Source organism: Saimiri boliviensis, chromosome 14 (genome assembly GCF_048565385.1).
Source record: "Saimiri boliviensis isolate mSaiBol1 chromosome 14, mSaiBol1.pri, whole genome shotgun sequence".
Lineage (NCBI taxonomy): Eukaryota > Metazoa > Chordata > Mammalia > Primates > Cebidae > Saimiri > Saimiri boliviensis.
In genome coordinates this window covers 12,036,738-12,061,971 of record NC_133462.1, presented here as the reverse complement: position 1 = coordinate 12,061,971, position 25,234 = coordinate 12,036,738, and the positions used below count along the sequence as shown (strand labels likewise).

The 25,234-nt window shown below is 50.2% G+C and overlaps 1 protein-coding gene across 1 annotated transcript; it reads right to left on the bottom strand.

Moving 5' to 3' along the window:
* Positions 1-1,457: 1,457 nt before the first annotated feature.
* FBXO46 (F-box protein 46) lies at positions 1,458-25,234 on the bottom strand. Its single transcript, XM_003940257.4, has 2 exons — positions 25,169-25,234; positions 1,458-4,391 (listed from the first exon to the last, which is right to left on the bottom strand). Exon 2 carries the CDS (start codon positions 4,311-4,313, stop codon positions 2,502-2,504), a length of 1,812 nt encoding a protein of 603 aa, XP_003940306.1. The 5' UTR covers positions 4,314-4,391; positions 25,169-25,234; the 3' UTR covers positions 1,458-2,501.

Sequence of the window (25,234 nt, the reverse complement as noted above, 5' to 3'; positions counted from 1 at the left end):
GTTCTCTGGGATCCCAGTTCCCATGGTTGTTCACCATGGGCCGCTTTGGCCTTGATTTTTACCTGCTCACTCCAGTAAGGCTGCAAAGTAGGAAACCCCAGCGTGCCCACTTCAGCAAATGCCCTGACAGCAAATGTGGCTTCAGAGCCCCACATACCATTCTCTTAACTATTTGGTATGGTGGGGCCTTACTGTATCTTACTGGTTATTTGATCCTTTCAAGATTTTTTTTTTTTTTTTCAGTTGTTCTCAACAAGAAGGTCCGAATAATCTAACTCACCCTTCTCCACAAGAAATTGAAATCCCACAAAATTCAAACCCAGGTCTTTTTGATTCTAAAATCGAAGCATTGAATCACTACCACGGTGTATCCTAGCCTTCTATAAACTGATTTCCTGAGAAGAATGTCAGAGACTGTTAGCTGCCTGTCAATATCCAGTTTTCTCTTTCTTAAAACTGAAAATTTAAGATATCTAGCTGGGCATGGTGGCTCAACCCCACTGTAATCCCAGCATTTTGGGAGGCAGAGGCGGGTGGCTCACTGGAGGCCAGGAGTTCGAGAGCAGCCTGGCCAACATCATGAAACCCTGTCTCTACTAAAATATAAAAATTAGTCGAGTGTGAGCCCAGCTACTCAGGAGGCTGAGGCAGCAGGCGAATCACTTGAACCCGGGAGGGAGAGGTTGCGGTGAGCCAAGATGGCACAACTGCACTGCAACCTGGCAATAAAAGCAAAACTCCATCTCAAAAATAATAATAAGTGGCTATTTTAAAACTTTGCAATTACAGAGATTTTGAGTAAAGAATGTTTTGTTGGACATATTGCACCCAGCTAAAAGGCGGCATTTCCTAGACTCTTGTGCAGCCCTTCTGTGGCTAAGTCTGACGGGTGAGATGTATATAGAAGCATAGTGTAGTACTTCTGCGAGGAAGGGGGTCTCCAAGCAAATGGTGATAGTAAGAGCAAAATGACCTTGGCTGGGCACGGTGGCTCCCTCCTGTAATCCCAGCACTGTGGGAGGCTGAGGCAGGAGGACTGCTTGAGCCCAGGAGTTTGAGACCAACCTGGGCAACTGTACCAAAAAAATTTAAAAATTACCTGGGTATGGTGGCGTACACCTGTAGAAAACCCAACTGCTAGGCAGGATAAGGTGGCAGGTTTCCCTGAGCCCAGGAGGTCGCTGCAGTGAGCTGTGAGGACACCACTGCACTCCAGCCTGGGTGACAGTGAGACCCTATCTCTAAGAAAAAAAAAAAAATCTTGTTTAAGCTACTACTATTTTGAGATTTTTCAAATCCAAACCGACACAGATGAGAAGAGTAAAAAATAATCTCAGGCTAAGGGACTTGGCGAGGGATCCTGTCTCTCCACTCTTCCATCCCCCATGCACAGGCTACAACTCCCCTCTCTTCCCAAACCCTCCCTTCACAACACACAAACCAGTCTGAGCACAGCCTTATAAATATTGATTTTATAGAAAGGACCAATTCAAAATTGGTCAGATGCCACACGCTAGAAGCTTCCAGAACCACAATGATAGGGGAAAAACAAGAGAGAGAGAACAAACAAAAATACCCCAGACCAAAATGCCTGAAAAAAAATCAAGGTCCTGGTTGACCAAAGGATTCTTAAAAAAACAGATGGCTGGGGGTGAGGAGACCCCGATGCCTGAACGAGCCCAGAGTGGATGGAAAAACCCAGAAATGCAAATCCGCAGTCCCTGCCCACGGGCCCCCTGCTCTGTCAAGAGCCAGGCAAAGGGCTTCACAGCTTTATGGGAGTGGGGGTGATGGCAGTAGCTTAAATAATAATGGGAGGAGGAGGATTTTTATACTTCAGCTTTTTCCCTCCTCTTCCTCATTGGAGAGAGGAGAGAGACTGGTAGCTTGAGGTTAAGGAGAAAACAGCGTTTCCCCCCTTCCCCCAACTTCTTTAATAGGGAAACCATCTAGAAATGGCGGGCTATCATGAAAAAATCCCAGATCCCACCTGTGACCTGACAGCCCTCAATTCCTAGAGAGGTGAGAACCCTGGTGTGGCAGGTTAGAAGAGGTGCCAACCTTGGGCGCTGCGGCCTCTTGGGAAATAATAGCTCCTGCGAAAAAGAATTGGGGCGTGGGAGAGGATGGGGGGCCAGAATGGGGGAACCCTTAAGTGGTACCAAAATTAGCTGCCGTCTGCTCCCTGCTGATGGGTCCCTGGGGTGGAGAGCGTGGCAGGGAGAGGGTAGGGGCTGAATGGAGAAGAAAGTGAGATGCTGATAAAAAAAAATCACCCTTCTCAGAGGGTCCACCGCCCTGGTTCTGAAGAATAGAAAACAAACAGGAGCCAGCAGAGTGCTTTCCTGGGTCACTCCCGCTGAACACCGGCTCAGTTCCGTGAGGGGGATCAACGCTGCCTGGAGTGGGGGAATGGGAGCAGGTGGCCCAGTCCGGACCCTCGGCTCCCGGGGGGAGGGGAGGGGCGGGCATAGTGGGCTCTCCCCGCCCCTCCCCCGGCTTCACCTCCCCTCCTCCCGGCCTGCCCGGCCCCCGCCCGGCCCGTTGCAGGGCAGCACCCAGTTGTTATCGTGGAGGCCCAGGCGGCAACCCGGCGTCTCGCGGTCGGCTCGACGGCAGCACATCCAGTAGGAACGTCCGTAAGGCAGGTCGTGGTGGTAGGGCTTGGGGTGCCAGCGGCAGAGCGACACGTCGCCCTTCTCGTATCTCTTGCGGCACTGCTTGCACGGGTCATCACGGTAGAGAGGGTCTCGGCTCCAGCGCGAGTCTGTGGCACGCACACCGAACGCCTCGATGATGCCCTTGAAGTGGTGGCAGGTGCACTTGAGGGCGGCCAGCGCGCGCGTGGGCAGGAAGCTGAAGATCTTGACCAGCACGTGCTCGGGCAGCAGCAGCATGTACTGCCGCGGCTCCAGCAGCCGCTGAATCTTGAAGCGGATCTCTAGGAAGTCGTGCGACACGTGCCGGTACAGGCGGCACAGGGAAGTGTCCGCCGTGCCCTCGGCATCGTCCGGGCCAGGCGCGGTGGCCGGCGAGTCTGCTGGGGGAGGCTCCGGGGGTCCGTCCGGCCCGCGGTTCTGGAGGAAGAAGAGCTGGCCGGGAGGCGGCGGCTCCTCGGGGCTGACCGTCAGGCACACAGTCTCCTCCTTCACGTTCTTGGTGCCGTCCTTGCCAAAGAAGATGCACTCATCCACCACGCCCGTCACCACCACGTCCACGTGGAAGCCGGACGCTCCACAGTCCCGGGCAGGGGGCGGAGGAGGCGCGGGGGGAGTGTCCTCGGGTCTCACAGGTGCCGGGCTCTCACCCTCGCTGGCCTCATCCGCCCTGGCCAACAGGAACTCCACGTTGCTGGGGAGGGCATCCCGCGAGGGGCTGATGAGCTGGTATAAATCACACGTGATCTTGTCCTTGGCTCGGGCCCCAGGACCTGGGCTGCCAGGGTAGGCACAACCAGGCCTGCCCCCACCCCCACTGGGCAGGCCGCTGTCTGGTGCACGGGGCTCCCGGCCGTTGGAGATGCGGAAGGCGATGCGCACCTCCCCGGGGCCTGGTCCGGGCCGCTCCTCCTTGCGGAGGCCCTTGGTGGGAGGGCTGTCCCTCTGCGCCTCGAAGTGGGCCACGGCCTCGGCTACACGGCTGCAGTCCCCACCGCCAGACCGCCGTTCGGACCCCACACCCTTGGCTGGTCCACCCTGCTCAGCCGACACAAAGACTACAGGTGCTGGGGTGGCTGGTCGTGGGTAGCTCTGCAGGGCCAGGGCGGCTCGCTGTTCCACCAGGGCCACCATCTCAGCCACAGAGAGTAGGTCCATGTCCTCACCGGCTGAGGAGGGGCCCTCCTCAGTAGCTGGGGACCCCTCCCGACCCCCTGGATCGGGAGGCGCCTTGGTGGGGTCAAGACAGCGCCGTCTCCGCTTGGCCTTGGAGCTGTCGCTGCCCCAGTGCCCCTTGACCTTCATGGAGCTGGCTCGGCTGCCCCCACCACACTGGTGGGCCACAAAGAAGGCCACCTTCTCCTTTGTATTCCCAGGCTTGATGACATACCACGTGTCCAGGAGGACTCGACCCTCATCACCAGCAGCTGCTGCTGAGAGGAGTGGAGCTGGCTGGGAGGCGGGGGCCTCGGTGGCCAAGGCAGGTGGTGTGTTCTCTGAGTGGGCAGGCCCATGGTCTGGCTCAACTCCGCCACCAGGCTCAGCGCAGGCTGATGGCTTCAGGGCCGCAGAAGCTGGGCGAGGCTGGTTCTGTGAGTAGGTGCCAAAAGGCCGGGGGCACCACAGCTGGAAGGGCAGGAGGCTTCCTCGGTCCATGCTGGGGGATGATGGCAGACAGGCTGGGCTTCACCGCATCTCAGGACCTAGATGGTGGTGGGAGGCTCCACATGCCACCTGGAGACAGGAAGAGGAGGTTGGGGAGCTAGGGGGATGGCCTTTCTTCCCAGGACCACCCAACCTCCACCTCTCCAATGGGGACAGACCAAACCAGACCATTAAGAGCTCAACTCCCAGTCAGGTGCAGTGGCTCCCACCTGTAATCCCAGCCCTTTGGGAGGCTGAGGCAGGCAGATCACCTGAGGTCAGGAGTTCAAGACCAGGCTGACCAACATGGAAACCCCACCTCTACTAAAAATACAAAAATTTGCTAGGTATGGTGGTGCACACCTGTAATCCCAGCTACTTGGGAGGCTGAGGCACGAGAATCACTTGAACCCAGGAGGCAGAGGTTGCAGTGAGCTGAGATTGCGTCATTGCACTGCAACCTGGGCAGTAAGAGCGAAACTGTCTCCAAAAAAAAAAAAAAAACAATCTCTATTCCCACCACCATGCTCAGGTGAACAGACAGAGGGGTGCAGAGGGGATGAGATGCTCCTTTAACTCACAGTGTGAGCCTAACTGGCAGCATGCTCCAGCTCCACAGATCCTATACCACTGGTCAACTGCCTTCACCCACAATCCAGAGGCCTTTACACTGCCATAACCTTTACACTTAAGTGAAAAGACCACTGACAGACAAGGTCCTTTTTCTATTTATTCACTCAGTAGCTTGTTGATGAAAAGACAGGCATTCCCAGCCCTGCCCACAGCTATGGCTGCTTAAACCCACAGAGAGAGGAACGAGATGGGCTGGGATGGGGAAAAAAAATCTGAGGTCAGATTCAGACAAGCACTTAAAAAAATCAGCTTTTCATTTTTTTTCAGGTCGTTGGGCTTAATGAGAATATCTTAAAGCTGTATGTCCTCAGTCAGAAAAATGCACACACTTGCCAAGACAGTGCAGGTAATTCCCTGAAGCATGGCTGTGGACATGTAAAATAAGAGGGCCTGTTCCAGAGCCTAGGAGTTCCAGGCTGCAGGGAGCAGTGAGGGCACCACTGCACTCCAGCCTGGTAACAGAGTGAGACCCTCTAAAAAAGAACAGGCGTGGTGGCTCGTACCTGTAATCTTAGCACTTCGGGAGGCCAAGGTGGGTTGATTGCTTGAGCCCAGGAGTTTGAGACCAGCCTGGGCAACATGGCAAAACCCATCACTACCAAAAAAGATACAAAAATTAGCTGGGTGAGTGGGCCCACCTCGGGAGGCTACTTGGGAGGCTGCGGTGGGAGGATCGCTTGAGCTCGGGAGGTTAAGGCTGCAGTGAGCTGTAATGCTGTGATCATACCACCGCACTCCAGCCTGGGTGACAGAGAAAGAACCCATCTTGGAAAAAGAAAAAGAAAAAAAGGGGGGCCTGTTCTAGTCTAGCTTTTTCCTCAAACTGCGCACAGATAAACAGAGGCTTAGAGAGGGGAAGGGTGATATAGCTAAGATTACAGTGGGTCTGGAGCAAAAAGAGGCTCTCAACTTGGTTTCTGGACTCTTCAATTTATCGTTCTGTTAATAATAACGATTTTATTTTGTAATGATTTGATGTGAATGACCTAATCTGGAGGCAATCTTGTGCATGAGTCCGATACGATCACTTTCATTGCAGTTGCTACCTACTAAGTAACACATACCTCAATCTTTTCTCTGGTCCATCTCCCTCCAGACAGCTCAAAACTAAAATGACCCTTTAAGCCTTGAAACTTCCACATGCCTATAGGCCAGCGAGGGCAGCAAACTATAGCCCAGAAGCCAAATCCAGCTGTCTTTGTAAATAAAGTTTTATTGAAACACGCTCATTTGTTTATGGATGCTTTCATCTTCAACAACACAGCTGAATAGCAGAACAAAGATCACATGGCCCGCAAAGCCTACAATATCCATTATCTGGCTCTTTATAAAAAAAGTTTGCCAACTCCTGCAGAACAGACTGTCCATCTAAATTCAAGCAATTCTAGGCCAGGCGTGGTTGCTCATGCCTGTAATTCCTGAGCAATTTGGGAGGCCAAGGCAGGTGGATCATGTGAGGGCAGGAGTTCAAGACCAGCTTGGCTAACATGGCAAAACCCCAACTCTACTAAAAATACAAAAATTAGCTAGGTGTGGTGGAGTGCACCTGTAGTCCCAGGTACTTGGGAGGCTGAGGCCGGAGAATCGCTTGAACCAGGAGGCAGAGGTTGCAATGAGCTGAGATTGCATCATTGCACTCCAGCCTGGGCAACAAGAATGAAACTACATCTCAAAAAAAAAAAAAAAAAAAAAGGCCTTCACTGAGTAGAAGTGTGTAAAACAGAAAAAACAAAAACAAAAAAACGCAAATCCAGACAGCCTCCAAGCACTCACAGGTACCAGTAAACACGGAGAATCCTCATGTCAAGAATCTTTATTTCCCCCAATAACCCCTAATCCCACCTACTCCTCAAATACTTATAGTCCTTGCTGTAATCTCAGTTCACTGTTAAAAATATCACCCCACAGCCCCCAAAACCTATAGATGGCTGTTTACCAACCACTAATTCACATACATGTTGAGTATCTCAAATCTGAAAATCCAAAGTGCTCCCAAATACAGAACTTTTTGAGTACCAAGATGACACTTATGGGATATGCTCATTGGAACACTTCGGATTTTCAGATTTGACATACTCAACTGCTAAGTATAATGCAAATACTCAAAATCTGAAGAAATCCGAAAGCCGAAACACTTCTGGTTCCAAGCTTTTCGGGTGAGCAATACTTAACCTGTATATCCAGCTGCCCAGGGAGGCAGGCTAACACGGCAAAAGCTAGTTTCTACAGATGTCATCCTGCACAACCTGGCCAGCCCCTCAAGTTCCCTCATCAGTTCCAACCTTACCTCCAGCACCTTAATGTCCTACCCCAAATATCAAAAACCTTTCACATACTAGTTTAAACCAATGAACCTAAAAATATGCTCTCCAGCACAGAAGGGCCCAATCTCAATGAATCTATCACAGATCCCAACACAGCAATTTCCCAACATATGTCATAAACAACCACTCTCCTGGAATCCTATACTCCCCCTAACCCTCCTCCATTATCTAATTCCACTAGAAGCCCTCCAACAGCAGATGAACTCCGAAAACACAAAAGCTCCCTAATACTTTAAGATGAATCTTAAACAATAAAAATGTTTCACAGAGCAAAAAAACAAAAAACAAAAAACAACAACAAAAAAAGGAAACCTCACAAATGTTAGTAACAATAGCAGACATGTGCTTACTGCACACTCGTACTAGGTACTGTGCTAACAATCCTGTAATCCTCCTGGGTCCCTAGGAAACAGGTAGTGTTATTAATCCCCAGTTCCCGATGAGACACCGGTGGAATCTCCTGTCCGGGTTCAGACAGGTAGGAAGAAGTCAGGACACAAGCCCAGACATTCCAGTTCCAGTTCCAGAACTGGTACTCTCCGGCTCTTTGCTTCTGTCTCTCCGGGAACTCCCCAAGTCCTATACCCACTAAACACCCCGAAGCACAAAGGGAACCCGATCCCGAAAACACAAACGAACCCAAACCCCAAGGTGCCCCGAAGCGCAAGGGAACCCCCAAAGTATCCCTTAAACCCCACGCCAAAACTTTCCGAAGCCCCAAAACATTTTGCAAATGCAAAGGGAACCCCCAAATCTTGTAACCGCCCCCGCAAAGAAACCTTCCAAAACCCTCAGGTGACCCTCGAAACCTATGCACGCCCCCAAAGAGCCCTCACCCGCTGCCCCTCCCCCAGGCGGCGGGAGAAAGCGGCAGCCCATACGCATGCGTGCCAAGGTAAGAGGGCCCGCCCCTTCGCTCCTTCCCTCCGGCCACCGCGCGGGCTGGCGAGCAACTAGCTGCCCTCCTCCCCTTTGTTGACAGAAGCGCGCGTGACGCCCTCAGCCAATGAGAGGCCGCCATTCGGAGCCGTGCCCATATAAGGCAGGCCTTGGCGAAGGGGCCCAACTTCGAAATAGGGAGGAGTAGGCGAGAGGTGACGGGAGGGGGTGGTGGGGTAGACACAACCAGATTTAAGGGAGCGTGGAACAACTCCCAACGTCCAGCTAAACAGAACAAGGTCAGGGCAAAGGCCACGACACTCCAAGGGAGGCTTATTACACAACGTTCCCTGGAACAGAAGCCCTGACTGACGCTTGAGATTTAAAGGGCCAGGCAGCGCAGAGATTAAAAACAAGGCGGAAGGAAGCAGGCGGAGAGATCAGAGTGTCCAGCTTTGGTTGAGAACTGTGGGGGGGGGGGGCGCTGAGGATGTCCGCGGAGGAACTCTGCATCGGGGTCACCTGCCCCTGAAAAACAAACGGGCAGAACCCTACGAAGGTTCCCGGGGCAACTGAATCCAAGCCTCTGGGCCTGGCATTCAAGGCTCAGGCCGAGTAGCAGGGAGTTGCCAGTTTAGCCTTTCCAAACCGGCGCCCCAAACCTGCCACACTTAGTACAAAAGAGTCCCGTTAAAGCATAATCCTATAAACCTGACCACGTCGTCCCTATCCTGGTGAGAACCTGCCATGGCTCCCCAGTGCCCTCTGGAAAAAGCCCAGGTACCCCACTGGTCCAGCTGCATACCTCCCCATCCCTCCACCCCGGAGGCAATACCCCAGTGCACCCTGGTGGGCACCTGATCTGGCATACATAGAATACTCACGCCCCATCTGATCCGCGGTAGGAGTGATCATCTCCACCCTATGGATGAAGAAACTGACGCAGGGCAGGTCTCCTGACCACAAGGTCATACAGAGCTGGGGTGTGAACTGCAGCAGGGATTTGAAGCCAGGGAATCTGATTTCAGAGTCACTGTGCCCTACTGTTTCACTATGGGGTATCAACTCGATCACCCCTCCTCCAGGAAGCTGACACCCCCAAACCCCGTAGGCTGGGTCAGGCTCCACCCAGGACACCCAAGCGGTGCACTCACTGCTATCTACTCCTCAGAGTCACCAGGCTTTTGCCTTCCCTGGTCTCTGCATTTGCTGTTTCCACCAACTGCAAAACATTCCCCCTCTACATGGCTCAATTCCTTACTTCATTCAGGTCTGTGTTCAAATGCAGTTTTAGCAGAGAGGCCTTCCCCAATTCCCTTCCTGGAAACCACCAACCTGCCCAGAGGGGACCTCTGGATTCCCTCTTCCCTGCCCACTCTGGGTCATCACTGTCTGGGGGTGGGTCTCTCTCCCCCACTGTGATCCTCCTCTGGAGGCAGGATCTTCTAACTGAGATCTTTTACACTGAGCCCAGCACAATGCCCTACACTAGGTCAGCTTTCAGCAACTACTCCATGAAAATCCATTCCTTGTAATACATTGTGAACCAAAACTATGCAAAATCAAAAGATGGCAAAAAAACTGGATGGGAAAATGTGAACTAAGAGACAAGTGGAGCAGTAACATTACCCCTTTAAAAGAAAAAAAAAAAAAAAAAAGGGCAGGGTGTGGTGGCTCCCCAGCACTTTGGGAATCCAAGGTGGGAGGATCACTTGAGCTCAGGAGTCTGAGACCAGCCTGGGCAACATGGTGAAACCCCATCAGTACAAAAAATACACAAATCAGCTGGGTGTGGTGGCGCACCTGTAGTCCCAGGTACTCAGGAGGCTAAGGTGGGAGGACTGCATAAGCCCAGGAGGTAGAGGCTGCAGTGAGCTGAGATCAGGCCACTGCACTCCACTCTGGATGACAGCATGAGACTCTCTCAAAATTAAATTATAAATAAATAAATAAACACATAAATAATAAACTGACAAAAGCAAAGGATGACAAAACAAAATGACCCATTATTTACTTCTCTACACGAGTCCATGGGGCTGGGGGAGGGAGATGGAAATGACCCATTATACACAAAAGTTCTCAACATACATGATCCAAATACTATGGCCTCCAAATATATAAGGCAAAAAACAGCCATCTCTGCACATGACAGCCATAAACTTATAAAATGACAAGGGGGGCCGGGTGTGGTGGCTCACGCCTGTAATCCAAGCACTTTGGAGGCCAAGGTGGGCAGATCACCTGAGGTCAGGAGTTCAAGACCAGCCTGACCAACATGGTGAAACCCCGTCTTTATTAAAAAAAAGAAAAAAAGAAATACATGTAAAATATTTTTTAAAAAAATGACAAGGGAAAGTTTGTGAAATCCACAATTGATATGAGAAAGCTTAACGTATTTCTAAGAAAAGACTGCTTGGGAAAATAAAATTAGTAAGGACCTGAACCACACAATCTACACCCTTGGTCGAATGCCCCCGACAATGAAATAATCCACATTTACATCCCTAGCACACATGGAGCGTTCGCAAAAATTTGTCTCTGACATTCACTGCGGTCCTGCATACTGGCCCTGGGTTGGGCGCTGGAACACACAGGTGACACTGAGCTCCCCAGGAATGGCTCATGGGAAAGAGGTCAGATATCCAAATAAACAGTCATAACCAACATGAACATATTAGACAGAAAATGATAATCACAACAGCAGTCAATATGCAAGTACTCTGCAAATAAGAACTTATTTGATTCTTATATCTCCTATCTGTAATTTCACATTAAAGACTAGGAAACTGGCCGGGCGCGGTGGCTCACGCCTGTAATCCCAGCACTTTGGGAGGCCGAGGTGGGTGGATCACGAGGTCAAGAGATCGAGACCATCCTGGTCAACATGGTGAAACCCCGTCTCTACTAAAAATACAAAAAATTAGCTGGGCATGGTGGCGCGTGCCTGTCATCCCAGCTACTCAGGAGGCTGAGGCAGGAGAATTGCCTGAACCCAGGAGGCGGAGGTTGCGGTGAGCCGAGATCGCGCCATTGCACTCCAGCCTGGGTAACCAGAGCGAAACTCCGCCTCAAAAAAAAAAAAAAAAAAAAGACTAGGAAACTGAGGCAGAGAATGGCTAAGTAATTGCCCTCATTTACAGTGTTGTGGCAGAACTCTGTGTGATCGTGTGTTTTGGTTTTTGTTGTTTTCTGAGACAGTCTCACTGTCCCCCCCAGGCTGGAGTGCAGTGATGCAATCTCACCTCACTGCAGCCTCAATCTCACGGGCTCAGGTGATCCTCCCATCTGAGCCGCCTTTTTTTTTCTTTTTTTTTTTTTTAAGACGGAATCTTGTTCTGTCACCCAAGCTGTTGTACAGTGACGTGATCTTGGCTCACTGCAACCTCTGACTCCTAGGTTCAAGCAATTCACTTGCCTCAGCCTCCCAAGTATCTGGGACTACAGGTGCACGCTACCATGCCCAGCTAATTTTTGTATTTTTAGTAGAGATGGGGTTTTGCCATGTTGGCCAGGCTGATACGCCCTCCTCAGCCTCCCAAAGTGTTGAGATTACAGGCATGAGCCACTGCACCCGGCCTAATTTTTGTATTTTCAGTAGAGGTGGGGTTTCACCATGTTGGTAAGGCTGGTCTCGAACTCCTGACCTCAAGTGATCCACTGGCCTCAGCCTCCCAAAGTGCTAGGATTACAGGTGTGAGCCACCATTTCCAGCCTATCTCCGTCTTCTGAGGAGCTGAAACCACAGGTGTATACCACATGCCCAGCTATTTTTTACATCTTTTTGTACAGATGAGATCTCACTATGTTGCCTACGCCTGTCTTGAACTCTTGGGCTCAAGCAACCACACCCAGTCAGAACTTAAAATCAAAGATCAGCTGACTCCAGAGCTCAACGTCTAAACTACAATATAAACATCATCCTGGATGGGCACGGTGGCTCACGCCTGTAATCTCAGCACTTTGGGAGGCCAAGATTGGTGGATCACCTGAGATCAGAAGTTCGAGACCAGCCTGGCCAACATGGTGAAACCCACGTCTCTATTAAAAATACAAAAATTGGCCAGGTGTGGTAGTGGGCTCCTGTAATCCCAGCTACTTGGGAGCTTAAAGCAGGAGAATCGCTTGAACCCAGGAGGTGGAGGCTGCAATAAGCCGAGACTGCACCACTGCACTCCAGCCTAGGTGACAGAGTGAAAGGGGGAAAAACAGCAGAATAAACTAAACCAAGAAGGAAAAATAGGCCAGGTGCAGTGGCTCATGCCTTTATCCCAGAACTTTGGGAGGCTGAGGCAGACAGATCGCTTGAGCCCATGAGTTTGAGATCAGCCTGGGCAACATGGCAAAACCCCATCTCTACTAAAAATACAAAAGTTAGCCAGCATGCAACTGCAGTCCCAGCTACCCAGGAGGCTGAGGCAGGGAGAAATGCTTGAGCCCAGGAGACAGAGGTTGCAGGGAGCTGAGATTGTACCACTGCACTCCAGCCTGAACAACAAAGCAAGACCCTGGCTCAAAAACAACAAAAAAAGGAAGAAAGAAAGGAAAAATAATGATAAAAAAGTAGATGTCTGACCCCACCCCACTTTTCCGTCCCCACCCCTAGTCAGATGACCCCATTCCCCATCACAGGGCCAGGGTCCCACCCAGCACAGGGCTGGGCACGCAGCAGGTTGCAGGTTATCAGGAATGTACTTGCCCAGTCACGTGGGAACTGGTGGCAGGACACCAGGGTTTCATTCCTGGTCCTGTTCCTTGTTCCTTCTTTTTTTTTGAGACGGAGTCTTGCTCTGTTGCCCAGACTGGAGTGCAGGGGTGCGATCTCAGCTCACTGCAACCTCTGTCTCCTGGGTTCAAGCAATTCTCCCTGCCTCAGCCTCCTGGGTAGCTGGGATTACAGGCACCTGCCACCAGGCCCAGCTAATTTTTGTATTTTTAGTAGAGACGGGGTTTCACCGTATCAGCCAGGCTGGTCTTGAACTCCTGACCTCAGGTGATCTGCCTGCCTCCCATAGTGCTGGGATTACAGGCTTGAGTCACTGCGCGCCTGGCTCTAGTTCTTTCTGTGCCCCACCCTGCTGCTCCTTTGTCCACAATCCTGACTCATCCATACCTTGCCCCTGGTTTTTTGGCCTTAAGAGTCTGCTGGGGCCGGGCATGGTGGCTCACGCCTGTAATCCAAGCACTTTGGAGGCTAAGGCGGGCGGATCACCTGAGGTCGGGAGTTCCAGACCAGCCTGACCAACATGGTGAAACCCCGTCTTAAAAAAAAAAAAGTCGGCCGGGTGCGGTGGCTCAAGCCTGTAATCCCAGCACTTTGGGAGGCTGAGGCGGGTGGATCACGAGGTCAAGAGATCGAGACCGTCCTGGTCAACATGGTGAAACCCCGTCTCTACTAAAAATACAAAAAATTAGCTGGGCGTGGTGGCGCGTGCCTGTAATCCCAGCTACTCAGGAGGCTGAGGCAGGAGAATTGCCTGAACCCAGGAGGCGGAGGTTGTGGTGAGCCGAGATCGCGCCATTGCACTCCAGCCTGGGTAACAAGAGCGAAACTCCGTCTCAAAAAAAAAAAAAAAAAGGTCTGCTAGGTCCTCTCCCTTTTAAGTTTTCCTTTCTGACTAATAGCTCCCTGAAGGTGGGAATCATCCAAGCCCTGAGATCCTGGAAGCAGACAGCAACCAGGCAGGGCCTGCTGGATTCCAGCTTTCCCACTTCTGGCAGTATGACCTCAGGCAGGTTTTGCATCCCCATGTGCCTCAGTTTCCCCCACTGTAAAATGGCAATAATGACAGCATCCACCCATGGGCTGGCGGACCATTCGCTGAAACAAACCCAGTAGAGCACCTGGTACCAGTTTGGCACTAAGCAATAGCCCCATATGCTGGTTCTGGGATTAAAAAGAAAAAGTGGGTTGGGTGTGGTGACTTACAACTATAATCCCAGCACCTTGGGAGGCTGAAGCAGGCAGATCACTTGAAGTCAGGAGTTTGAGACCAGCCTGGACCACGGGGTGAAATCTCATCTTTACTAAAAATACAAAAAATTAGCTGGGCGTAGTGATGGGCGCCTGTAATCCCAGCTACTTGGGAGGCTGAGGCAGGAGAATCGCTTGAACCTGGGAGGTGGAGGTTGCAGTGAGCTGAGACTGCGCTCCTGCACTCTAGCCTGGGCGACACAGGGAGACTCCATCTCCAATAAATAAATAAATAAAAATAAATAAAAGTGAAGGATAAGGATGGTGACTCATGCCTTAAACCCAGCACTTTTTGGGGTGCCAGGGCAGAAGGATCGCTTAAGCCCAGGAGATCACGACCAGCCTGGGAAACAAACTGAGACCACATGTCTAAAATAAATTTTTAATTGGCTGAGGATGGTGACATGAGCCTGTAGTTCCAGCTACTCAGGAGGCTGAGGCAGGAAGATTCACTGAGCCCAGGAGCTTGAGGCTGCAGTGAGCTCTGAGCATGCCACTGCACTCTAGCCTAGGCAACAGAGGCAGGCCCTGTCTCTAAGTAAATAAATGAATAAAACACTTGTGGACTACTTAAGGAATGAACCCTCATTTCCCAGAGGAGGAAACTGATGTCCAACGGGATGGAGTGACTTACCCAAGGTCATACAGCTAATGACAGAAGCAGCCAGGATTCAAAGCCAGGCACTCTGGCTCCAGAGCCTGTGCTCAATACATTTTTCATTTTGTTTTGTTTTGTTTTTGTTTCTTATTTGAGATGATCTCACTCTGATACCCAGGCTGGAGTGCAGTGGTGCTGTTAAAGCTCAATACAGCTTTAACCTCCTTAGCCACCAAGCCTAACTAATCTTTTTTTTTTTTTTTTGAGACGGAGTTTTGCTCTTGTTGCCCAGGCTGGAGTGCAATGGTGTGATCTTAGCTCACCGTAACCTCCACCTCCCAGGTTCAAGTGATTCTCCTGCCTCAGCATCCCATGTAGCTGGGACTACAGGTGCGTACCACCATGCCTGGCTAGTTTTTTGTATTTTTAGTAAAGACCGGGTTTCACTTCACTGTGTTAGCCAGGATAGTCTCAATCTCCTGACCTCATGATCTGCTTGCTTCAGTTTCCCAAAGAGCTGGGATTATAGGCATGAGCCACCGTGCTTGGCCCCAACTAATTCTTCTTAAAAATTTATTTGAGGCTGGGCGCAATGGCTCATGCCTATAATCCTGGCACTATAGGAGGCCGAGGTGGGTGGATTACAAGGTCAGGAGCTCGAGACCAGCGTGACTAACATGGTGAAACCCTGCCTCTACTAAAAATACAAAAATTAGCCAGGCATGGTGCTGTGTGCCTGTAATCCTAGCTACTTGGGAAGCTGAGGCAGGAGAATCGCTTGAACCTGGGAGGCAGAGGTTGTGGCGAGCCGAGAGCACGCCATTGCACTTCCGCCTGGGCAACAGAGGGAGACTGTGTCAAAAAAAAAAAAAACAACTCCTGGGCTGGGCGCAGTGGCTCAAGCCTGTAATCCCAGCACTTTGGGAGGCCGAGGCGGGTGGATCACGAGGTCGAGAGATCGAGACCATCCTGGTCAACACGGTGAAACCCCGTCTCTACTAAAAATACAAAAAATCAGCTGGGCACGGTGGCGCGTGTCTGTAATCCCAGCTACTCAGGAGGCTGAGGCAGGAGAATTGCCTGAACCCAGGAGGCGGAGGTTGCGGTGAGCGGAGACCATGCCATTACACTCCAGCCTGAGTAACAAGAGCAAAACTCAGTCTCAAAAAAAAAAAAAAAACTCCTTTCTTCTAGTCAATAAAATATATATATATATTTGAAAATGAAAAAAGAGATACAATTAAAACAAAAAAATTTTATTTGAGGCCAGGCACGGTGGCTCACAATTGTAATCCTAGCATTTTGGGAGGCTGAAGCAGCTTATCACTGGAGCCTAGGAGTTTGGGACCAGTCCCTGCAACATAGTGAAACCCTGTTTCTACAAAAAATAAAATTAGCATGGTGGTGAAAGCCTGTATCCCAGCTACTCAGGAGGCTGAAGTGGGAGGATCGCTTGAGCCTGGGAGGGTGAGGCTGCAGTGAGCTATGACTGCACCACTGCACTCCTGCCTGGGCCACAGAGTGAGACCCTGTCTCTTAAAAACAAAAACAAAACAAAACAAGAGATAAGGAAAAGGGAGGCTAAGTGACTTTGAAAATCACTGCCTGGGCCAGGCGTGGTGGCTCACATCTGTAATCTGTAATCCCAGTACTTTGGGAGACCGAGGCAGGCGGATCTCAAGAGAATTTGGAAGGGTGAGGGTATGATTCTAAATCAAGGGGGCTAGCCGCAGTGGCACATGCCTGTAATCCCAGCACTTGGGGAGGCTGAGCAGGATGGATCACTTGAGCCCAGGAGTTTGAGACCAGCTGGGGCCATATGGCAAGAACTCATCTCTATCTTATGGGGGGGCAAAAAAAAGGGCTGGGTGCAGTGGCTCAGGCCTGTAATCCTAGCATTCTGGGAGGCCAAGGCAGAAGGACTGCTTGAGCTTGGGAGCTGGAGACCAGCCTGGTCAACACAGTAATAGCCTAACTCTACTAAAATTTAACAAAAATGAAACCTAAAAACTAGCTGGTTGTGGTGGCACAGGCCTGTCATCCTACTACTTGGGGGGCTGAGGTAAGAGGACTGCTTGAGCCTGGGTGGTTGAGGCTGCAGTGAGCCCTGATGCAGAGAGCCACTGCACTCCAACCTGGGAGAAAGAGTGAGGCTCTGTCTCAATAAATAAATAAATAATAAATCAAGGGGTCAAGAACGGCACCACCAAGCAGGTGCCATGAGCCAAACCTTTGAGAAAACTTGTGCTTTTAGGAGTAAGACAGCTTTACCATAGGCAGTTAGAAATACACCATTAAACATGGTAAAAAATACAATTTTTTTCTTCCTTTCCTAGTATATGTCACAGGTTTTGAAATAAAAATGGTAAAAATACCATTTTGTATGAGTAAGCTTCAGACAAGCACAGGCTGAAAACAAACTTGAGATTTTAAGAAAAGGCAGAATAACTTGGAAAGCAGACAAACGCTCTAAGACAAATAAATGAAGGCAATGGAAAACAAAGAAGTGTCGGGTCACCCTAGGGTGGCCAGATGTGACACACAGGATCAAGGACAAGTGAGAGATTGGCAACTTTTCCCTAAACCAATAGGTTTCCAGATAATTCAATGAGAGCAGGAGACAGAATGTTAAAAAGAATCCCTGAAAGCAGTGACAAGCAGGCAAAGCTAGCATAAGGGGCTGAAAATGAATTGGGAATAAAGAAACTCAAACTTGAAAATGAGCATTGGCCGGGCGCGGTGGCTCAAGCCTGTAATCCCAGCACTTTGGGAGGCTGAGGCGGGTGGATCATAAGGTCAAGAGATCGAGACCATCCTGGTCAACATGGTGAAACCCCGTCTCTACTAAAAATACAAAAAAGTAGCTGGGCGTGGTGGCGCGTGCCTGTAATCCCAGCTACTCAGGAGGCTGAGGCAGGAGAATTGCCTGAACCCAGGAGGCGGAGGTTGCGGTGAGCTGAGATCGCGCCATGGCACTCCAGCCTGGGTAACAAGAGCGAAACTCCGTCTCAAAAAAAAAAAAAAAACACTTGTGGGCCGGGAGCCGTGGCTCAGGCTTGTAATCCCAGCACTTTGAGAGGCCGAGGTAGGAGGATCACTTGAGCCCAGGAATTCGAGACCAGCCTGGGCAATATAGCAAGGTCCTGTCTATACAAAACAAAAATTTTGTTTGTTTGAGATGGAGGGTTGCTCTGTCACCCAGGCTGGAGTGCAGTGGTTCGATCTTGGCTCACTGCAACCTTGGCCTCTGAGGTTCAAGAGCTTCTTGTGCCTCAGCCTCCCAAGTAGCTGGGACTACAAGCACAAGCAACCATGTCCGCTAATTTTTGTATTTTTAGCAGAGATGGGGTTTCGCCGTATTGGCCAGGCTGGTCTCAAGCTCCTGATCTCAAGTGATCTGCCCACCTCGGCCTCCCAAAGTGCTAGGATTACAGGTGTGAGCCACTGTGCCCTGCCAACAACAAAAAAAAGTTTTTTAGCCGGGTGTGGTGGCTCACGCCTGTAATCCCAGCACTTTGGGAGGCTGAGGCCGGCGGATCACCTGAGGTCAGAAGTTTGAGACCAGCCTGACCAATATGGTGAAACCCCGTCTTAAAAAAAAAAAAAAAAAAAAAGGCCGGGCGCGGTGGCTCAAGCCTGTAATCCCAGCACTTTGGGAGGCCGAGGCGGGTGGATCACGAGGTCAAGAGATCGAGACCGTCCTGGTCAACATGGTGAAACCCCGTCTCTACGAAAAATATAAAAATTAGCTGGGCATGGTGGCACGTGCCTGTAATCCCAGCTACTCAGGAGGCTGAGGCAGGAGAATTGCCTGAACCCAGGAGGCGGAGGTTGCAGTGAGCCAAGATCGCGCCATTGCACTCTAGTCTGGGTAACAAGAGTGAAACTCCGTCTCAAAAAAAAAAAAGAATAAATAAACAAACACTTAAGGAATGAACCCCCATCTTCCAGATTCAAAGCCAGGCCCTCTGACTCCAGAGCTTGCGCTCAGTATGTTTTTCTTTTTGTTCTGTTGTTGCTTTTTTTTTTTTTTGAGATGCTGTTGCTCTGTCACCCAGCCTAGAGTGTAGTGGGCAATCAGAGCACACTGCAGCTTCAGCCTCCAGGGTCTGTCATTCTCCTGCTTCAGCCTCCAGAGTTGTTGGGACTACAGGCTCATTGCCACCAAGCCTGACAAATTTTTTAAAAAAAAATTATTTGAGGCTGGGTGCAGTGGCTCATGCCTATAATTTCAACACTTTGGAAGGCCAAGTCGGGCAGAACATTTGAGCCTAGGAGTTCAAGACCAGCCTGGGCAACATAGTAAGACACCGTCTCTACAAAAAAAAAATACAAAAATTCGCCATATGTGGTGGCATGCAACTGTAGTCCCAGTTTCTCAGGAGGCTGAGGTGAGAGGATCACCTGAGCCCAGGAAGTTGGGGCGGCAATGAGCTAAGATCACACCACTGGCCGGGCGCGGTGGCTCAAGCCTGTAATCCCAGCACTTTGGGAGGCCGAGGCGGGTGGATCAAGAGGTCGAGAGATCGAGACCATCCTGGTCAACATGGTGAAACCCCGTCTCTACTAAAAATACAAAAAACTAGCTGGGCATGGTGGCACGTGCCTGTAATCCCAGCTACTCAGGAGGCTGAGGCAGGAGAATTGCCTGAACCCAGGAGGCGGAGGTTGCGGTGAGCCGAGATCGCGCCATTGCACTCCAGCCTGGGTAACAAGAGCGAAACTCCGTCTCAAAAAAAAAAAAAAAAAAAAAGAAAGAAAATATTTCTAGCTAGGTTTTGGTTGTCGTTAGTTTGCTTTTCTTCCTCTAATGTTTGGGTCATTAGGACCTCATTGGGCAGTTTGACAACTTTGTAAATTCACCTTGAAAGAGTTTGGTTTGTTTCCTTTGAGCTTTCTGGGCTTTTGTTCAGTGGCTGTGATACCAAGCTTATGGTTGAAAACATTAGCTTCAGATAGGCCCAGAGTAAAATCCCTGCTTCTGTTGGCTGTGTGTCCTTGGCCAAGCTGCATTCCTACTCTGGGCCTCAGTTTTCTTTTTCTTTTTCTTTTTTTTTTTTTGAGACAGAGTCTCACTCTGTCCTCCAGGCTGGAGTGCAGTGTCGAAATCTCAGCTCACTGCAACCTTCACCTCCCGGGTTCAAGCGATTCTCCTGCCTTAGCCTCCTGAGTAGCTGGTATGACAGGCTTGTGCTACCACACCCAGCTAATTTTTGTATTTTTAGTAGAGTTGGGGTTTCACCGTCGTGTCCAGGCTGGTCTTGAACTCTCAACCTCTCAAAGTGCCAGGATTATAGGTGTGAGCCACCACATCCGGTCTCTTTTTTTTTTTCTTTTTCTTTTCTTTTTTTTTTTTTGAGCCAGGCTCTCATTTTGTTGCCCTGGCTGGGGTGGTCTTGGCTCACTTCAACCTCTACCTCCTGGGATCAAGGGATCCTCCTACCTCAGCCTCCTGGGTATCTGGGACTACAGGTATCTGCCACCACACCTGTTTCACGAGAGTGAAACTCAGTCTCAAAAAAAAAAAAAAAAAAAAAAAAAAAGATCACACCACTGCCCTCCACTCTGGGCGATAGAGCAAGACCATGTCAAAACAAAACAAAACAAAACAAAACAACAAAAAAACAAGGTTGGGCACAGTGGATCACATCTATAATTCCAGCACTTTGGGAGGTCGAAGTGGGTGGATCACTTGAGGCCAGGACCTCCAGCCTGGCCAACAAGACCAAATCTCCTCTCTACTAAAAACACAAAAATTAGCAGGAAACGGAGGTGCACACCTGTAAGCCCAGCTACTAGGGGGGCTGACACAGGAGAATCGCTGGAACCCCGGAGGCAGAGGTTGCAGTGAGCTGAGATGGTGCCACTGTACTCCAGCCTAGGTGACAAAGCGAGAGTTGCTGTCTCAAAAAAACAAAAAAACACAAATTTATTTGTAGAGATGAATTTTCCCTGTGTTGCCCAGGCTGGTCTCAAACTCCTGAGTTCCAGTAATCCTGCCACCCTGGTTAATCCCAGCCTCCCACCTTGGCCTCCTGAAGTGCTGGGATTGTAGGCATGAGCCACCTCGCACAGCCTCAATACCTTTTCTTGAAAGAATAAAAATCATAGAAAAACTAGGCGCGGTGGCTCACGCCTGTAATCTCACCACTTTGGGACGCTGAAGCAGGTGGATCAGAAGGTCAGGAGTTCGAGATCATCCTGGTCAACATAGTGAAACCACGTCTCTACTAAAAATGCAAAAATTAGCCAGGTGTGGTCGCAGGCGCCTGTAGTCCCAGCTACTAGGAAGGCTGAGGCAGGAGAATTGCCTCAACCTGGGAGGCAGAGGTTGCAGTGAGCCGAGCTCGAGCCACTGCACTGCAGCCTGGGTGACAGAGCAAGACTCCATCTCAAAAAAAAAAAAAAAAAAATTATAGGAAAAATATCTCATACTTATTGAGAGCATAATACCCCCCAGGCATTTTATATTTGCTACCTCATCAGTTACCACATCAACTCCTTACGAGAAGCTCAGAGTTTAAATGTGCTCCCATTTTTACATGAGAATACTGAGGCCGGCTGGGCCTCTTGGCTCATGCCTGTAACCCCAGCACTTTGGGAGGCCAAGGTGGGTGGGTAGATCACTTGAGTCAGGAGTTCAAGACCAGCCTAGGCAACATGGTGAAACACTGACTCTGCAAAAATTAAACAGGTGTGGTGGCAGATACCTGTAGTCCCAGATACCCAGGAGGCTGAGGTAGGAGGATCCCTTGATCCCAGGAGGTAGAGGTTGAAGTGAGCCAAGACCACCCCAGCCAGGGCAACAAAATGAGAGCCTGGCTCAAAAAAAAAAAAAGAAAAGAAAAAGAAAAAAAAAAAGAGACCGGATGTGGTGGCTCACACCTATAACCCTGGCACTTTGAGAGGTTGAGAGTTCAAGACCAGCCTGGACACGACGGTGAAACCCCAACTCTACTAAAAATACAAAAATTAGCTGGGTGTGGTAGCACAAGCCTGTCATACCAGCTACTCAGGAGGCTAAGGCAGGAGAATCGCTTGAACCCGGGAGGTGAAGGTTGCAGTGAGCTGAGATTTCGACACTGCACTCCAGCCTGGAGGACAGAGTGAGACTCTGTCTCAAAAAAAAAAAAAGAAAAAGAAAAAGAAAACTGAGGCCCAGAGTAGGAATGCAGCTTGGCCAAGGACACACAGCCAACAGAAGCAGGGATTTTACTCTGGGCCTATCTGAAGCTAATGTTTTCAACCATAAGCTTGGTATCACAGCCACTGAACAAAAGCCCAGAAAGCTCAAAGGAAACAAACCAAACTCTTTCAAGGTGAATTTACAAAGTTGTCAAACTGCCCAATGAGGTCCTAATGACCCAAACATTAGAGGAAGAAAAGCAAACTAACGACAACCAAAACCTAGCTAGAAATATTTTCTTTCTTTTTTTTTTTTTTTTTTTTTGAGACGGAGTTTCGCTCTTGTTACCCAGGCTGGAGTGCAATGGCGCGATCTCGGCTCACCGCAACCTCCGCCTCCTGGGTTCAGGCAATTCTCCTGCCTCAGCCTCCTGAGTAGCTGGGATTACAGGCACGTGCCACCATGCCCAGCTAGTTTTTTGTATTTTTAGTAGAGACGAGGTTTCACCATGTTGACCAGGATGGTCTCGATCTCTCGACCTCTTGATCCACCCGCCTCGGCCTCCCAAAGTGCTGGGATTACAGGCTTGAGCCACCGCGCCCGGCCTTAGAAATATTTTCTATTCACTGAAACACCTGGAGTCAGGCCACACTGGGTATTTGGCGGGGACAAGAATGGGAATGAGGACACAGTGAGTTTCTTTTTCTCTTTTTTTGAGACAGAGTCTCTGTCACCCAGGCTGGAGTGCAGTGGCACAGTCCTGGCTCACTGCAACCTCCACCTCCTGGGTTCAAGAGACTCTCATGCCGCAGCCTCCTGAGTAGTTGGGATTACAGGCAATGCACCACCACGCCTGGCTAAGTTTTGCAGTTTTAGTAGAGACGGGAGTTTGCCATGTTGGCCAGGCTGGTCTTGATTGAACTCCTGGCCTTGGGCCATCTGCCTGCCTCAGCCTCCCAGAGCGTTGGCATTATAGGCATGAGCCACCATGCCCCGAGCACAGATTTGAGTTTGTAAGCATCCTCACCAGGAATCGTAATTGGATTTAGGAGCCCAGGGGTGGAGGGCAGGGACATGAGAAAGAAAGGAGACAGCCTGACATCTTCCCTCTCTGGTTTCTCTCTACTGCCTTCTCTTTCCCACCACATTCAAAAACAACAAACTCACATGTACTGAGCACTTCCCTAAGTATCGGAGTAAGGGCTCACTAAGTTCTACTTTACTGCATTATCTTCCTGAACCTTCTCACCTTCCTAAGGTTACTGATCCCATTTTATAGATTTTATAGATGAGAAGAAGCCAAAAGACTTGCCAGGGCCAGGTGTGGTGGCACATGCCTGCAATCCCAACACTTTTGGAGGCTGAGGCAAGAGGACCCTTTGAGACCAGCCTGGGCAACATTGTGAGACCCGGATATCTACAAAAATAAAAACAAACAAAAAAAAATCAACCGCATGTAATAAAAAATTAGTTCCAGCTAGTTGGGAGGCAGAGGTGGGAGGATCACCTGAGCCCAGGAGGTGAAGGCTGTAGTGAGCCATGATTGTGCCAATGCATTCCAGCCTGTCTGGGCAACACAACGAGACCCTGTCTAAAAAAACAATTTTAGAAATAGGGCCAGGCGCGGTGGCTCACATCTGTAATCCCAGCACTTTGGGAGGCCGAGGTGGGTGGATCACCTGAGGTCAGGACTTTGAGACCAGTCTGACTAACATGGAGAAACCCTGTCTCTACTAAAAATACAAAAATTAGCCAGGTATAGCGGGCACATGCCTGTAATCCCAGCCTCTTGGGAGGCTGAGGTAGGAGAATGCTTGCACCTGGGAGGCAGAGGCTGTAGTGAGCTGAGATACCACTGCACTCGAGCCTGGGTGAGAAAGGGAGACGCTGTCTCAAAATAAATAAATAAATAAATAAAGTAAATAAATAAAAATAAAAGACTTTCTTAAGGTCATATAGCAAGTAAATGGCAGAACTAATATTCTAGACAGCTTTGTTCTCTATTTCTACTCATCACATTGTGTATTTCACTATGGAGAGGGGACTAAATTACAGTGTTGAAAGCAGATTCTGAGCCAGGCTGCCAAGATCCGAATCCTGAGTCTAGCAATTAGTGCTGGGTAGCCTTGGGAAAGTTGCTTAATCTCTCTGTACCTCTTCGTCCTTTCTGTAAAGCGAAGAAAATAACAACACCTACCCTCAGGAGTGTTATCAGAATTATATGATAATGTGTACAAACAGCTAAGGACAGGGCCAGGCATTTTGTAAAACAATAAGCGTTAGCTGCAATCCACAGTGGGGAGCCCCCTACATGCTTCTGAGGTGGGGCGTGTGCCCAGATCAGCGCCAGGTTTTGAGAAAATGCCTCTGGGACTGAACTGGAAAGAAGCGAATTCATTAGCACCTGTAACCCAGTCACATCCCAGGGGCAGAGAACTTCCCACCAACAGCTCTAAGACTGGAATGTAATTCACAGCCCAGCTCTCCCACTAATAGTAACGATTTTAATGACTCCCTTTAACCCTGTTCTCAGTGGCATGCTTGCTGTTCCCATACTACAGATAAGGGCACTGAGGCTCAGAGATTTGCCCATGGCACAAAGGAGTGGCAGAATAGGGGAGGTGAATGCTGTACTTCTCATAGGGATATACACCACTACACTCTTCTAAATTACGCTGGGGAAGAGAAGGTGAGAAAGGCTGTCTCGATGGCCCTTTCTGATCATATTATCCTATAGTTCTGTGCCTATCCAGCTTACCAGGAGTCTCTGGCGGGACTAGGGAAATTATCACTACATCCAGGCCCCTCAGTTCGGTTCCTCACCCCATCCTCAGTCCTGGAGCCTAACCCACACTCTATCCTACCACTGATTTCTCCCTCCCATCTTCTCAACTTGCCTTCCTGCCCCCAATCCGATCCAGAGGCCCCAACCCATCGCGTCCACTGTTCGCCGGTCCCTTGGAGCTTCCACATCCCCTCACTCATCCTAACCCTGACCCTCATGCCCTAGCCACAGGTTAAGCCCCCTCGAAATTGACCCCTTCAGGGCCTCTACCTGGACGTCCAGTCCAGTCTCCAACTCGGGGCCCACTTCCCCAGCTCTGAGCCCCTTTACAATCAATTCCAAAGCTCCACTCCCATCCCACCTCCAAGACCCCTCCCCAAGCCACCATTCTTCGACTACTATCTCCGTCTCTCATTCCTCCCAATCCCCTTCCCCAGGCAATCTCCCCTCGCCCAGCCCCTTCTTTCGCTCCTGCCTCTTTCCCCTCGTCACCTGGTCCCGAACCCCCGTCCCGACTCTCCAGCGCCCCCGACCCATGCCTGGGCTCTCACCATCGCCGCGCGCTGCATCTCCCTCGGCTACGCGGGTTTCCCCCACTCGCTCCTCTCCAGCCTCCC